The sequence below is a fragment of the Platichthys flesus genome, chromosome 18 (assembly GCF_949316205.1).
Source record: "Platichthys flesus chromosome 18, fPlaFle2.1, whole genome shotgun sequence".
NCBI classification, from domain to species: domain Eukaryota; kingdom Metazoa; phylum Chordata; class Actinopteri; order Pleuronectiformes; family Pleuronectidae; genus Platichthys; species Platichthys flesus.
Genome location: NC_084962.1, coordinates 13,407,800 through 13,424,760, shown reverse-complemented (window position 1 = coordinate 13,424,760; position 16,961 = coordinate 13,407,800). Strand labels below are relative to the sequence as shown.

General features: G+C 42.5%; 1 protein-coding gene across 3 annotated transcripts in view; it reads left to right on the top strand.

Annotated features, from left to right (window-relative positions):
* wasf1 (WASP family member 1) overlaps window positions 1-16,586 on the top strand; it is a 45,828-nt gene extending 29,242 nt beyond the window's left edge. The window contains exons 4-11 of one of the 3 annotated variants that reach the window (XM_062412079.1): window positions 17-170; window positions 3,836-3,953; window positions 8,606-8,689; window positions 11,806-11,862; window positions 12,504-12,664; window positions 14,094-14,270; window positions 15,399-15,961; window positions 16,340-16,586. In XM_062412079.1, the coding sequence (XP_062268063.1) occupies window positions 17-170; window positions 3,836-3,953; window positions 8,606-8,689; window positions 11,806-11,862; window positions 12,504-12,664; window positions 14,094-14,270; window positions 15,399-15,961; window positions 16,340-16,497 (1,472 nt within the window). In that variant the 3' untranslated portion in view covers window positions 16,498-16,586. The remainder of the gene's footprint in view (window positions 1-16; window positions 171-3,835; window positions 3,954-8,605; window positions 8,690-11,805; window positions 11,863-12,503; window positions 12,665-14,093; window positions 14,271-15,398; window positions 15,962-16,339) is intronic. The other 2 variants (XM_062412081.1, XM_062412080.1) reach the window with 2 other exon arrangements.
* The last annotated feature ends 375 nt before the right edge of the window (window positions 16,587-16,961 follow it).

The window sequence follows — 16,961 nt, the reverse complement described above, 5'->3', positions numbered from 1 at the left end:
CTCTTTCTCCCCACAGTGTCTCTTCAGGACATCACCATGAGAAAGGCCTTTAGGAGTTCCACTATTCAGGACCAGCAGCTTTTCGACCGCACGTCGCTGCCCATCCCTCTGCAGGAGACCTTCGAGACCTGCGAGCGGCCGCCGCCCCTCAACATCCTCTCGTCCTACAGGTCTGGATCCCGTCACTTATCTACTATATGCTCAAATTACATCAGAACATCCATTTAACTTATTATAGAAGATGGTGGATGGTGATGATGGAGCCCAGCATGATAGTAACTAGTTTGATTGTTATTAGCGAATTAGAACGTTTCCAGACCGTCTTTCAAATGGACCAAATTAGGATTTAATGGATTGGCACAAAGAGAGAATGATTACTCCCCAGTGTTCAGCTAAACATGTCATATTTCTGACAGCAACAATAAAAGCTTTCATTAAGCACAGCCTCGATGGTGACAATGATGGACCACAAACAGATGATACAGAAAACCTAAGATGTGCTCAGACCACAGGAATCTAGGGTTGATTTTAACACAACTTGGGTCGCTGTCCTACTTTGAGGGAAAATATACCTGATATAGAACAGGCAGACCATCTCTCTTGGCTCCTGAGGGTGAGCCGGGCCGACAGAGTGATACATGTGAAGATGAATAATCCATAAAAAGCTCTGCTGCCTACTGGGACAGCACTCCCTCCCTTTTCATCCCTCTGCTTTCTCACCCTGCTGTTTTCTCACCTCACTCCTTTTTTTTTTTTTTACCCTCACTTCAATTTTTCTTTTCCCACCTCAAGCGTCTTACGCGACCCTTAATACTCTCACCCTGACCAAGCCTGTTAAAGAAGGTTTCAGGCCAAACGCAGTCTCTTTATTTTCTGTGTGGGTTACACAGGCACTGTAGGGAGACAGGTGCAGGTTGTCTTTTTAACCTCTGGGTCTCGACATGGCCTCGACCAACCAAAAAGCAAGAGGGGGTTGTTTTTCTCACTGAATTTATCTCCCAACCATCTTGTAAATGTTTGAATTTAGACAAGAGGTTCAATGCTTGTTGAATTTGAATTACATATAAAATGAATGTACATCTTAAGTCCATCTATGTGCAGCACTTTCTCTATCACACATCACACAGCCATCAGGGGCAATCTGGGATGAGGACACTTCCTCACATGGAAAGGAGAAGTTGGGGATCAAACTACAGAGATGATAAATGCAATACAGATCATCTACCATTGCACCACACTACTGTTGTTCAATGATATTTTCTTTTTAGCAGACGACCCGCTCTACCTCCTGAGCCACAGCCGCTCACAGATTCAGCACTAGAACTATTATCAATGTAACACAAAGTTCTTTACATAATTAAAGCGATAAAAACATCTCCCCCCTCCTCCATCAATGCATAGATTAAAAGAATATTAATCAGAACTGAGGTAAATCTCATACACTATTTCAAAATAAAATGAAATAATTAATCCAGCAATATTTTATTAAGCTATCTTTGGTTAATGACATATAATAATATAACTCCACAATAGATGCCTGTCACAATTAATTTGTCAGACAAATGGTCCAGATCCCAAAACAGTCACTTGCATATTAAACATGTCAAGGAAACATGAAAAAATCTAATTTTGACATTTTAGAAACAATGAATCGATCGTCATTGTTGAAGCAAATCTTCTGTCGGTTAATTAATTGATAAGCGTTTCCGGCGTCATTAGTAATTTGCCAGACGCAGAACATTCATACACAGCAAATCATCACCAGATAAGAAGATGTCGTGACGTGACATATTCTGCTCGTTTGGTGTTTCTATGAGGAAATAATGAATTTGAGTTTCCTCTTCATTCGGTTCCGACTGCAGTGCTGATTGGTTCCTCCGCACTGAATGGCTGATTAGGATTATCATGGACGACCATTACATTCTTATGATTCATAATTTATAAAATACCGCTCTTTGATCTTTTCACTTGCTTCTCCGTTCATTCTCTCCCCGTCTTACAGCCTCATGACTCTTTTCTTCTCATTTTCTTCTCACCATTCGTCTCTCTCCTCTCCTCTCCTCTCCTCTCCTCAGGCTCCGACTTCCACACTTAGCTACTGTGTTCTCTCCCTCACTCTCTCTAACACACACACACACACACACACACACACACACACACACACACACACACACAGAGCGACTACCATGCATAATTATATGCACCAACCCTCAAATACTACCCTGCGCATACACACACACTACAGCCACTGTATCTCCGCCCTTGCCTTATCCAATTGTTTGATTCTGTTTTCTTCCCCTTTGTTGTGTTGCATATCATTAAACTTTCCACTCTTGCTGTTTGAAGCTTTTCCTTTTGAGGCTCTTGTGTTCTTGATCATATCGCTGTCATCGTCAAATAATTGCCTCTGTAGCTTGGCAGCTGCACCGTGAGTTCAAATTTGGGCTCACAGTGAAATTTTGACCATGATTAGGAGGCTAGAAATTCAGCTTTTAACCCACTTTTTGGTTAATGCGTAAACTTTTGTTTAAACATGTTTATCTCTGGGTTGTTAAACATCCTTGGCTAATTAAAGTAGTCTTTTGCTGCAGCCGTGATCACTTGATCATGATTGGACCCAAAAAGTCACTTGACACATGCAGATGGAAGAAACATGTGCGAGAATAAAGTCATAATATTACAAGATTAATGCAATTAATGTGAATAAATTTGTAATATTATAGGAAACAATATTTATCTTTGCTAGGAAATAAGCAGGAAGTACAATTCTTGCTCTTCAGAGTTCTTCTCCTCCTGAATCCAAAACCTTAATAATTATTAAGATTGTGAATGTTTGTTTTTTCGCGTTTCAGTTTCAGTAGCTACATCCTTAGTCAGGACGCACAACATACTCCTTTACCTTGTTTTGAAGTTTAAATGGAGAGTTGTGATGTAATGTAATAATGTGGAAATAAAGACATTTATACTGAGAAGGATGAGAACATCAGCAGGGCAATTCACAAGGCTCATCCCCCTGTTGATAGGAAATGACATTACCAGGCAGCGTGCATGGGCGGTTGTGTACTCTCATTTCCTTGTCGAGGAGGAAACTTTTGATGTGATAACTACCTGCTTCTTTTTATCGTTTGCCTCCCTATCATCACCACGCCGCTCCATCCACTGATCACCATCCACACAGACCTCTGTAATGAGAGTGAGGAAGACAAATGAGAGAGAATGAACGATAATGCAGGACATTATCTAGATTTGTTGAAAGAAAAGCAAGGGCAGGAGAAACGTGAGGATTCTTAAACACGTCTCTTGCTCTCTGTTTTTCAATTGAACCAGCAGCATCTGCATTTTAAAAGACAAAGTAAAATATGTGTCGTCTTTATTTTGTAAAGAAGGAAATGGCTATTTGTAATTTTCGTATTGTCCTTTTGAGCGATTAAAACAATTAATTGATTAATACATTAGTTAGTCAGCAACATTAAGTTGAATAGTAAAATATGCTGTATTATATACTGAAAACAAAAAATAAAACTATCATCTATAGCTGTAGCTAGCAATTATTTTCCATATTGATAATTATATATAATAATCGATTGATAACTTGTCAATTAAATGATTGACTGTTCACAATAGTTGAAATTAGCTGCTGACCATTTTTTTGTACGACAAACAGGTCAGTTTACTTTACAACAAGCTACAGACATACAGCAAATATTCATATTTATAACCGTCTTCATATTTGTAGACCTATAATTCTAACCTGATTTTATTTTAGCTGTTGTTCAAACAAAGAGTAATAGAACATCAACCAAAATGTGACGTGTTCCCTTTTTCTCCTCCACAGGGACGATGGGAAGGAGGGCCTGAAGTTCTACACCAATCCATCCTACTTCTTCGACCTGTGGAGAGAAAAGATGCTGCAGGACACAGAAGACAAGAGGAAGGAGAGGAGGAAACAGAAGGTGAGTCTCGAAACTTACGAGCACAGGGCATTGGCAGCAATCATTGGACTTTCTGTGATCGGCATCAGTCCAGGCTGTCGTTGGCTCGTTTATCTCAAAAAAATAAAAAGATACCCAAACACCCACTGGTGTGTCCTGCTCGAACAAACTGATTCACTGGTAGATCTACAGGCCTGGCTTCACACCATGTTGACTAATGCTTTAATTACACACCACTCACAGATTAATCAACTCTTCCTTGAGTCAGCCCTCCTAGTTATTACTTGTGTGATCATTGCATCTAATTAATGGGAGCATCTGCTGTTCAGTTTGCGTCATCTCTCTGCCGCTGCACAAACACACACACACACACACACACACACACAGACAGCCTCGAGAGGGAGCTCTGTACACATGCGCGCAGTCTGATGAGCTTGTGTAAGTTTAATTTTGATTAACGCAGACACACTCCAATTAAAGGAAAGAGCTCTTTTGCATCCATACGCCGCTGCTCGAACTCATCAGAGGCAAAGCTCTGAACCACCCCTCTTACTCAAAAGAGAGGGGTTTCCCACCCTGGGCACCAGGAGCTCTAATCAGCACCAGCTTGCATTTCCCTGCGTGGGAAGCGGGGCGTGCTCCACCCCCATGGCTCCCGCGCTGTCAATCAAAGCTTATTACAGGCATGTCAATGAGGAATAAGGGGAGCGATTTTTTTTCTTCCCGAGGAGGGTTCATGTAAATGAGTAGGATATAATTTGCTGGTTATGAGGTTTTTAATGATTGTGGGAATGGTGCAGAACAAAAGGGCGAGTTCAGCCATGAATTAGCTGGTGAGGAGCTAATGATGTTTATATGTTGTGGTTTTTGTATTTGCCTGCTTCATAACAGGAAAATAAACAGACATGAGTTTGTTTTCTAAACGAAAAACACAAACCTCATTTGTAACGGTCTTCACTTACAGCAGAGGGTGAGCTTGATATGGCCGGTTGTAGCCCGAGCACAGTCCACTTATTTCGTTCTAATTAAAGCCCCGGGTGGGCTCGGCTAGTAAAGCCTTGTTCATTTCCCTCCTCGCCACACTGGCAGTCAGACAGACCCCATGGACAGACCTAGAAGACCTTCGCAGGGAGAGTGGGATGGATTAGAGGGATTACGCACACATATTTCTTGGTTTGTGTAACCATCACTGTGGATAAACGGTCTGAATGAGGATTGGGGTAAATACAGTGTGGAGAAGTTGTGTGTGTGTGTGTCTATGGGGAGCATGCCGAATCAGTCAGTAACAGGGCGGGAGGTAGAAAATAAGAATTCTGGTCACACATACACAATCAAATGGGGGAAATTTAGTGTGTCAAGCATTGATCGATTTTCACTTAATCAGCTCATCTTCTGTTTCTAACAAAACACAGTCTGTGTTTGTGTGTGTTTGTACTCGTATTTGTTACCTCTTTGGGACTTCTCCCAGTGTAAACACTGACCTAGTCAGGACCAGTGGGCCTCATGGGGATCAAAGCTCAGTCCTAATGAGGCTAACTGTAATTTCTGGGGTCCTGGTTGAGTTTAAGGTGACAAATGAATTGGTTATGGTTAAAGTTAGGGATAAGGTTTTGATTTGGCTTTACACAATGAATGAAAATAAATGCAAAGTCCTAAAGAGTATAGCTCTGCAAAGCCCTGTGTGTAGCTGTAACTACCTTTGTGCTCCGACTTATTATTTCAGCAGTTGATTATAGACATCATATTTTCAGCTTAAAACGTTCCAACATGCGCATAGACAGTGATCCAAATCCACCCTGATCTGAGATGCCGCTGCAGCGTTGAGGACCTGACAGGCCAGTCACTCAGTGTGAAGCTGCCGGAGATCGGCTGCCAAAACATTTTGTGCCTGACAATGTTCTAGCTATCTCTGACTTTTTCTCCTCCCTATTGCCGGTTGCTCAGATTCTAAGTTATTAATAACTAAATACAAAGGTGCACAAACGAATGCTAGTGAAGAGTCTGACACATTTAACATATTTAATAAAGAAAAAAGCTTCACATATCTGACTTTAAATGTTTCTCAAATTACTTCACCCATTGAAGCTGTTGAAAAAGTAAAGGAGGTTTAGATTATTTTCATTGTAGAAGCTATTCAGGTCCAAGTTTCTTCTTACACGGCAGCAAATCAAATATTTAAGCTTTGGCAGTTGAAGTAGCAGCTTGAAGGACTCAATAAATTAAGTGGCAATGAGGATGGTTATTATAGCAAGTTATAATTCATACAGTTGGATGGGTTATTATTCTTTCAACAGATTTATTCACCTCAAATAAATCCAGCCTGTACATTTGGTCTTGTATTTTTACTTCCATCTATGTCTTTTACAGCAAATAGAAAAATCAATGTTTAAGATCCAATTACTTCTTTGTGTATAATGTATGCTGCGATTGAGGGTATGGGAATCAAACCATTGATGTGCTATTATAGGAAAGTGTGAAAATATAAGTTTGTGTTTAAAACATAATTTCAAAATATAATTTGTAAAAACTCTTAATTAAAACGTTGACATTTAAACATGTTTAATCTGTACATCGGTAGGGTAGAGAGAGTCGGGGAGAAGAAACCTGCAGCGTCTTAATCTCATTAGCTCCTGTCTTAGCTTCGGCCTCAGTGGATTAGCAGTAGACTATATGTGCTGAGCCGGTCAGAGGGAGACGGGCGGAGAGAGAGAGAGAGTCCCAGAGATACATGTGGGACAAAAAATGAGTGGGAGAGAAAGCGAGGAAGTCGTTTAGAGAAACAGAACATCACTGCCTCCCTTTGAGATCAGTCCACACGACATCAAGGTCCGTCTCCAGCGTTTTAAGTCCCCTGTGGAGAATCCCCTTTGGCTCCTCCTCTCTCATTACAGCACTCACAAGCATCCTAATACTGACATTTAAGTCTCAGGCAGTTTTTTATATTTATAAACCAAAGCGGCAGTAAATGCTTTGTGAATTTGTCCCTAGATGGTACGCATCACTGCCAGTCCTCGTTAAAATCTGCAGGCGTCCAACGTGAAAGGATAATAGCACAGCTTGTTTAATTGACAAGGCTGTATAAAAAATCATTCCAGATGACACTAAAAGGACGAGATAATTAAAGTCCACAAACCAACAAACACAAAAAGCCTCTTTGTTAATTTATAAACTGCTGAGAGGGAAACTTCTTGTGAACGTGCTCAGGTGGTGGTCCTAGGATTAAGGAAGCCAAAATGTCTCCTGAGCTTAACAACCCTGTGGAAATAACCACAGAATCTCCCTACTTTTCCCTAAACTGTTGAATTTAGCTGTGATGATCTGTGATGGTCATGATTGCAGTTAGATTTTATATTGGGTCAAATTATCTGTAGAAAGATTGATTGCGTGTTGAAAGTAAGTTAGTTGATTGATTATGTTGTTTGAGGTTTGCCCTGAGGTATCTCTGCTCATCAATAAAATATTATTATATTATTACCATATATATATATATATATATTAGTGTAATGGATCCGTGAACTCCAGTTGCAACAACATGAGTGACTTGTATGTGTGGACATTCAGAGAATACAAAGTGTATCTCGATGCACTTTGTATATGGGTTTCATGTTAAATGTCGACATGCTGACATGATGCTTTGGCTGAATATAACACTAAGTACATCTTGCTTACAAAGATTACCATCATCCAGCAGATGAATATGCATGCGAGCATATTAGCGTAGTCCACAGCACAGTTACAGTATGTACCAAGAATCCTTAATGGCTGTTTCTGACCTAAGAGAAGCTTGTTAATGACTGTGGATGGAGCAGCAATTTGTTTTTTTACTTAAACAGCACATTTTTACACATGAGGACTAAGAAACATCCTGGATGCCACTTACTTATTATACATGCAAACACCTCATTAAAGCAGCAATTTGCATGTTAGCAAAGTAAAGCATTTAAAAACCATCTCCTTGGGCTCTTGTCTTGTGAAAGCTTTGAACATAAACCAGGGGCACAACAAAGGCAAAGATTCTGATCTTCCGATAATCTGAATTGTGCCGTGCCACGACTTCGAAGGCGTTGTGGCTTGTGAGCTTAAGACCTCGTTGATCCAGATGCTTTTCTCAAAGAGTCGAGTATGAAACAGATCATCAGATTGAGATGGTGCAATGTGTCAGGTAGCTTCTTATGAAGTTGAGTTGTTCCTGTACCGTTTTCCCTTCCTTATTCTGATATTCTGACTCTTTTAAAAAGAAACACATATACCTACATAAAATAACGTTCAAATGCTCGTTAGAACTCGTTAGTTCAGGTGCAAGAATGAGCGCGACGGAGGACCATGGTTTGGAAATGACAATTAATGACTGATTTAGATTCAAATTTACAAATTGATATGAAGCCAATTGAAACCAGTGCATTCAAAAGAATATTCTCCATTTTCCATTTCTAAAGACAGAGAGCTCCCTGTACACGTTTCTACAGCTTCGATACAATATATATGTCAATCAAAAACCAATGTTAAGCAACTGATCATGTGTGACAGTCTATCATATAGCTTCCGTGTTAAATAGTGCCTTGCCAATGTTACAGAAGAGGAAGTTTGTATAAATAAAGACTGCCCTCAGTATCTCTGCTCCTCTGACTTTGCTCCTCTCAACCTTTTCCCGATCCTGGTCTAACTCGATGCAGCTGGAAATGCCTTATCTTGTGTGTCCGAAGGGCCTTATAAGAGTCCTCTCTGAAACCCCTCCTCCCCTCCTCGGTACCCCAGAGGTAAGACCCCCCCCCTGCCCCCACCCACCCACCCCCCCAATTCACCACATCTGTCGGAGCATCTGCTCCCAGCGTGGCAGCCTGCAGCCCTGCACCCTCTGCCCATAACCGCATTTGGTTTGCTCTGGACGAGTGAGCTTCCTTCCCGATACTAACAAACACTCCAGTATTTCATTCGGTGTCCTGGCTACATCCCTGGAAACTTCGCTAATTGCTATTTTCTTTCATTTCGGTCGCTCCCGGTGTCTCAGCCGCACCGGTCTGCATTTCTAAAACCTCCTACCTGTGAATAACAGTTACTAGAGGACACAGTAGACTAAGAAACAGGACACAGTCATGGAGGAGATGCTTCACTAACAACAAGAAAACTAACGTGACACATTGGAACTAATAACTTACAGCTTTGGAATGCGATCCCTCTTCGGATGCCCTGTCTGCTTCCCTGTCATTGGTTGGGTTTGGATTTTTTAACTAACATCACATTCTGACATGTTTGCGAATAGATGTTTTCTTATTTGTCAACTGAATTGTCATTACAAAAATAAGTTACATATCATCTTTAAGACTTAAAAACATCTGCTTCTTTGCTAACAAAGATTTCAACCACTTTTGGGAATCGGAATGTTAACTTTCAATTAAATAATCAAGCAGCTTGTGCAACATTCTCTAAATTCATATGTAATTTTAATAAATTGAATCTTGAGCTAGAGATAAGAACAGCACAGGTACGTACAGAATGGACCTGCAGCATTAGAGCTGTGTGTGTGTGTGTGTGTGTGGTGTGAGGGGGTTAGTGTAGTTGTCAGCAGTGTGGTGGTCCAGTGGTTGTGCGCCTCTGCGGGCCTCCCTGCAGGGTTCATTAACCCTGCTGGGAGGCCTGCTGAGTGTGTCACATTGAACATATACTCAAAAAATGGACACTAACAAGAGCCCACACTTACACTCATACTGTACAGCTGGGTACGAGTATGGGCTCAGACCTGCACATGAGAATACATCCTGTATATAACATAAATCTGGCGTATTACACAGTCACAGTGCTTACACAGCAGCTCCTCCTCTTGCCTGGGCCGTTCAGATGAAGGATGACGACCTAGCAGAGGCACAACCTCGGAAAATTACCAAGTAGACTGGCACTCAGTAGAGCATATATCATATATCATATAACAGTCCCCTTATATTAAGACCCAAAGCTAAGGTTACATTATGTTTCTCAACTACATGTAAGTGGTAGTAAAGGGTTTTCTAGTACTTTACCATACAGTGGGGTGTACAAAAAGCCCTCACCCATATAAAACTATAGGAAAATCTGCTTGATCGTTTTATTCGTTAAAATTAACACATAATTCTCTTCATCAACCAAAAATGCCCTTTCTTAAAATGTCAAAGAAAATACAAATACTGGATCCATATACAAATTGTATTACCTCCTTGGCGGAGGTAATAAAAGTGACAAATCTCTCTGAGTAGCACACGCTCACTTATTTTACTGCTGATAGTCCTCTTTAATACTAATATTAAATATTGCTGAGGCACGATGCCCACAAACCTTTCAGGAAGTCAGAGGTTAATAGAAGTGAAACTAGTCTTCCAAATGATGCACGAGACATGCAGCTGGATCTTAGAGGCCAATAAGTAGTAGAAGACAATAAGTAAAGATTAGGACGCGGATTCTTCAGCCTCAGCAGACGTCAGGAGGCCGAGCTGCCTCAGGTTTGTCAGTTCAGATATATGAATGTGTTGGAGTAGTGGGGGATAAGGTCATTCATCAAGATCTGTGAGTGTGTGTGTGTGTGTGTGTGTGTGTGAGAGAGAAAGAGAAAGAGAGAGAGTGAGCACAGAGGCTTCCCCTCAGCCAATGCTCATCAGGGGTAATGGTCCATAATGAATAAGAACCTAATCAATGTACATTACCATTAGGATTTATTCCCACACTCAATCTCAGCCACCCGGGCTCAAACCAGATGACATGCTGTCCACAACCCATGTTCTGTTGAATCAGCCACCTGTCAGCCAGCATGTTTAATTTAAAGTCACACACACACACACAAACACATGTTGTCTCAACACAAACACACAAACTGCATGATGTGTCTACTGCTAGAACCATAACAACTGTTTGACTGCCTCAATAATATCTCTCTCTCACCTACATGTCTGACAATATTCTACATTATTCTTCATGTCAACAAATACCACGAGAAGACCAGACTCAGCACAGCACTAAATGTGTTAATCCACCACTCAAAATAGACCCAAAAATGTAGTTTTTTACTATTTTTTTTACATCTAATTGGTTCAGGAAATGTTTCAGTAGCTTTTTCTCCATAATTGGTGAGTTATTGATTCTTTTTTTTCTGTGGGCTGTCAGCAGAGTACCACAGGTCGGCAGCATCCATAACACTTTGCTTCTTTTTTTGTCTTAGCGTGGATTTGTTGACAAACAAGGGAAAACAGAACAACACCATCCGTATTCCTAAAATATTCACAAACACAGGCAGATAATGTTTGTTGTTTTCCACTGAACTGTTTGTGTCGGTACTGCTGATTATTTTCTCGTGTGAATGCATAATTAAGATGGTTAAGGATTTATTTGAACTGTACATTATTCATTTTCGTCTCCTGAGTTCAAATCTGCTCTTTTTATTATTCTGAGTTGACTCGCTCACGTGTGTGTTTGTTTTGCATGTCATTCTTCAGTGTGTTGTTGTTGTTGTTGTGGGTCGCACACATAGAAATACGCACCTCTGTAGTTTGTCCTTCCATTCCAGTGAGGTCTCCCACTTTCTGCATCTTCTGTTTGTGCTCAGCTCTGTTCTTTCCCCGTGTGTAGGTTTTTGGATGTTTGTGTTTGTGTGTGTGTGTTTATGTGTGTGCACAGCTGTGTCCCACCTGTATTGTGACGTCCCCCAGAGCTGTGAACGCTCTCATTTTCTGTTTAACAGCACTTTTCTGTTCCCCTCTTTCCCTTTTGTCTCACTCACTCTGTGTTATTTCATCTCTGTTGACGTGTGCAGCCGCGTTGCGCTCAATCCGGTGCTGTGTTGATTATTTGGAGTCCAGCCTCCCCTCACTCCTGGTGCTTCTCTTGTGTTTTTTTTTCTTTTTTCTTGTAGTTGCAGGATCCCCGCATGTATGATCAGGTCTATAGGTACTTAGACCTTCCAGGACAGGTATGTGAAAATACAGCGATTATTTAAAAAAGACTGTTGATGTGTGTGATTTCTATCTTTTATAGGCCTGTGAAAAGTGTGTGTGCTAAAAGTCAGTCCCACTGTAGTGTGGGAGGTGGAGAGTGCTGTTGTTGTTGAATTTGTTTCACTTTATGGACGTTTATACAAACGTTTCATGATTTGATTTGGCCAAAGTCACTGAGCACTCCCTGTTCCCAAGCTTGTGTGACATAATATTATGATCAGTGAAGTGCTTCTTTTTTTTTTTAAATAACTGATTTTGTGAACTGTATCTTCAGAGCTAGTTCAGCACAATTTTTTTAGATTGATATGGCTGACATGTAAATGAAACGGTTTGGTGTTTCCATGGATGAAGTCAGCATCAGAAAAGAGTGTGAAAAAACGGAGATATTAAAAATTTAGTTGAATCGTGTGATTTTTTTGTTTTTTTTTACCTGATCTGAATCACATTTTCCCTTTGTTCGAATGTAACCCACAGTCTGCGTATTTCTGTCAAACAAGACGACAAATGACGGCAGCTAACTCGTTTCTTTTCTCTCTCCTCCTCTTCCCCCGTCACCGTGTGGGGGGTATCACCTTATTCTTGCCTCCACCATCCCGTCAACTCACCTCTACCGAAGATGAAGGCAATAGAGCGTCCGCCGGAGTCGGAGAAGATACCGCGGGCGCCGCACGACCGTAAAAAGGAGTGGCAGAAACTGGCTCTGGGGGCGGAGTTGGCACAGGACATCTCTGAGGACAAGCACAGAGAGGCCAACGGATCTGCAGGTTATCATAACAGGTTTGTGGAGGTTGATGTCCAGTATGTGTCGCATATCTCATAGACACAGACATTCAGGTCGAAAACGTACAGGCGTCAAAGGATGTGAGTAAAGATGTGCACGTGGCAGCCACGGGGTGATATAACTCAACAGCACTGATTGGTGAAACACATATTTATCAGCGAGACACAATCACTCCATCTGCAAAAATAATAAATTGCGCCCACTCCATCGAGATTAGGTTCTTTCAATTTGCACTTGGCGGGCGCAGGGGGAATGCAGCCACAGCAAACGAATGATTAGGGTCTCTGGTAGCTGTGATTGCGTTTATTGTGCCTCAAAGCTCGGACGCCACTCGTTCACAATCATTTCTCTGCCAGTCAACGTGATTAATGAGCGACGGTTTTATGCAAATTGGTGGTTTTCTTGGATTTGTTCTGTGTCATGAAATGTTGAAATCTTTTTCTCCGAGCATAGTCGAGGACGGATCGCGATATAGAATAAATCCCCCAGCATGTGATGCTCAAATAGCCGAGGTGTGCGTGACGGACGAAACTAGCAGCATCACCCCGGGGATTGCTCGTAGCACATTTGAATTCATCGAAGCACATCCGGATTTTCATTTTCACACTCATATATCCCAACATTCCATTTTTTTCATCAAGATTTACGGATAATTCTTTGGAGAAATCAACAAAGATGTTTAAAAAGGTCAAAGAACGTGATACAAAATGCCTGGATCTGCACCAGAAATGATGAAATGATACCATATTACTTCCAGCTAGTTTTGTATCTCGCAAACAAACAATCAAACACTGATGAAAACATAACCTCCTTGCAGAAGGTAATAACAGAAAGAAGCCCGAAGCTTTTGTATTAATATATCTTCATCAGATGTTGACTTCACATCTAAGAAAAACACGTCTTTCTCGAGTCAATAGCTTTCACTGGCTAGGAACAAATACACCAATGAGATTCTTTATATATTTTCAGTATTGTTCAGATATAAGGATAAAGATAAGAGGATACTATTTGTTTGACTCTTTTCTTCAAATTTTCACTGGACTCCTTTTCTTCAGTTCAGTATTATTCTAATCCGAAGCAAAACTGAGAGGAAAAGTACTTTTTTGGTGGAAATGTGTGAAGCTGGGTCACGTGTACACATTGCTAGTTTGCAAAGGCCTATGAGAGAGAACATGCAAATCCGAAATTGTAAGAAACCAAAAATTGCTGCTCGCTGTTTCAAAGTTCACGTTTCATGTGAACAGATTTAATCTGAAAATGATGGGGAATGAAATAAATCGATGCCATGCGATCGTGTGCACAACCCCCCAAAAGTTTGAATAAGTTCTAAACAGTTGGGAAACAGTGACAACGAGATTCAAAAGGGACAAAACTTCCCAGGTCTCAAAGACAAGTGAGAAAATGAAAGCGTACTTCTCTGCTCAGGGATCCTATGTACACGGAGGAAATGGACGGGCACTTTTCGCTGGCGGCGCTGCCCTACACCCAGATGAACGAGCTGCTGAACCGCACCGGGGACAGAATGTATTCGCGGCCCCACGACCCGCCACCACCTCCTCCCATGCACCCACTGGGAGAGATCAAGCCACCCTCTGTGATCAGGTGGGACCAGAAACCCTCTACACACACACACACACACACAAACACACACACACCGGCATAACATCAGCCTCATGTAATCTCAGGGACCTTAGTTAAATGGGTTCACTGGCATCTACAAACCAGACAGGTGCTGATACTGCTCGTGTGGTTTTCCGAGCAGATTCAGGTGTGAAGAATTATCTGTGAATACCATTTCACCTCATCTCCGACTCACACGCGCACACATACAATTGCAATCCGGCTCATAATCAATTGAGTTGGTCTATTTATTTCTGTCTGGTATGGATCGATACCGAGAGGCATTCTATCACGTTTATTATTGCCCAGCTTTTGTTTGAGGATTTTTTGCTCTGTTGGAGCTGAACAGAAAAATGGATGGATGGATGGATGGATGGATGGATGGATGGAGTGAGTTTTGTCGACTAAAGACAACATAAGATGGGAAAAGGCTCAGAGAGGGCCAGGATCAATAGAGTGTTAAGACCACTGAGCGTATTAAAGGTGGTTTTCCTGCTGCATATGTCACCGTCTGAAGGAATGGAGAGATCAGAGGCTATGATTAAGGCTGCGGCTACGGCACCACAGCAACATCATTGATTTTCCTTGCTGAAGTCCTTGCAGCGTGCCATCTCCTTTTCTTAAAAACACTTCATCCCCTGTTCTTAGTTTTCACTCCTCATTCCACCGTCTCTTCACCATCATCGGGCTCGGTGTCGGAGGAAATACTCACCGCGTATTTTTCTCTTCTTCTCTTTCTCTCGCTGTGCTTTGTGTTGCAGTGTCCTAGCGCGATCCACCCACACAGCTTCAGGGTCAGTGAGCGGCCATAACTGATAACATTCGGTCCTTGACGTAAATAGGAATACACACTTGACGGCTAAAGAGGGGATATTGGGCCACAACACTCACCCACTGAGGACCTGTGTAGAATCTGTGGAAATAACGCAAAAGCTTGATTTCTTATAAAGATGTTGCAGAAAATGTTGTTGCAAATTGACCCATTGTGCCCTAATGAGGGATTATCTCATCTTATCTTATCTTAAGGAAAAATGTAGGGTCACCCTGTTACGCCGACCTGACCTTTTTGACACTTGTTATCATTCTGTCCGTCTCTCTCTCTCTCTCCAGCTCCAGTTCGGGCTTTTCCGACAGCAGACCTCAGTCTCCGGCACGAACAGCAGGTTTCAACTCCAACACTCCTCCTCCCCCGCCTCCACCTCTTCCCCCTCCGCCTCCGCCCTTACCCTCCTCAGGCATGCGGGGCACCCCTCCTCCTCCCATTCCTCCTCTACCAGTCCAGCAGCCCATGGCGATCCCACCTGCCCCTGCTCCCCTCCAGATTGCTCCGGGGGTGCTCCACCCGGCGCCTCCGCCCGTGGCGCCTCCACTCCACTCCTCCTCCCCGGCTCGTCTCCAGCAGGTCCTGGACAAGGGCCCACCCATGAGCTTTGGTGCCCATGCGGCCGGCAACATCCTGCCTCCTCCCCCACCGCCTCCTCCTCTGCCTCTCCCCGGAGCGCGGAGCTCCTCGCCGGGTATGTCAGGACCGCCACCGCTGCCGGCCTTCCCCTCAGCAGGAGCCATGGCCTCACCCCACAACCTCCACGATTTGGGGTCCAAGAGGCACCACCCAGCCAGTCTACCGCCCATCAGCGATGCTCGCAGTGTCCTGTTGGAGGCCATCAGAAAAGGTGGGTCCCGAGTTGCAGTTCACAAGTTGGAGAAATGCATCAAATCTTACAAATTTAATTTGAAACAAGTATTAAAAGCATCAATTGATTAACAGGTCTTTTAGAATGACAAATTTGAATGCCAACGTATTTTCTTCATTTCATGTACGATAGTGAATTTGATAAGAGCATCATGGCCAAATAAAATAATTTTTTTGTTGAAATGTTGGTTTAAATATAATTACGAGGAAGACAGAACTTGTTAAGTCCTACTTTAGGATTTTCGCTGATAAAATGACTGTTTTGACATAGTTAGACTCTTTCAGAACAATTTTGTATACTTTCTTTAATCCATGACATAAGAACATCCAGTAATCTCTCTTATCATCTCTGCCGCAGGCATACATCTGCGCAAAGTGGAGGAGCAGCGAGAGCAAGAGGCTAAACACGAGCGAGTCGGCAACGACGTGGCCACCATCCTGTCCCGGCGCATCGCTGTGGAGTACTCCGACTCCGAGGACGAGTCCGAGTTCGACGAAGGAGACTGGATGGAGTGATGGCCGTCAGAGAGTTGGGGGGGAAAAAATAAAAAGCAGCGGTGGCAGGAGAGGACAAAATTGTTCAGGTGCACCCACCTCCAAATACCCTGCCCCCCCCCCCCACGCCTCGCCATCAGAGTCCTTATCACTCCGGAGAGAAGAGGAACGTGCCCCATTTATCCCCTGTCGAAGTTTTTTATCTCGTCATATCTGTCGTCTCGTTGTGGATTGTGTTTGGAGGACAGTCTCCACATCGCCCGCGTCCGTCTTCTCGTGTTCCAAGAGGGATTCTTTTGCATTCATTCTTTTCTGCACTACAGGACCTTTTTTCAGCTGGATTTCTCCTGACAAAATCCCCCATGTTTACTATTGTTGTACATGAAAATGACTTTTTTCTTTGAAGACCCACTTGTTTTTATTTCTTATCTGTTCATCGATATAAAAAAAAAGATGGAAAAAAATGAAGGCAAGTTCTCCGGTAC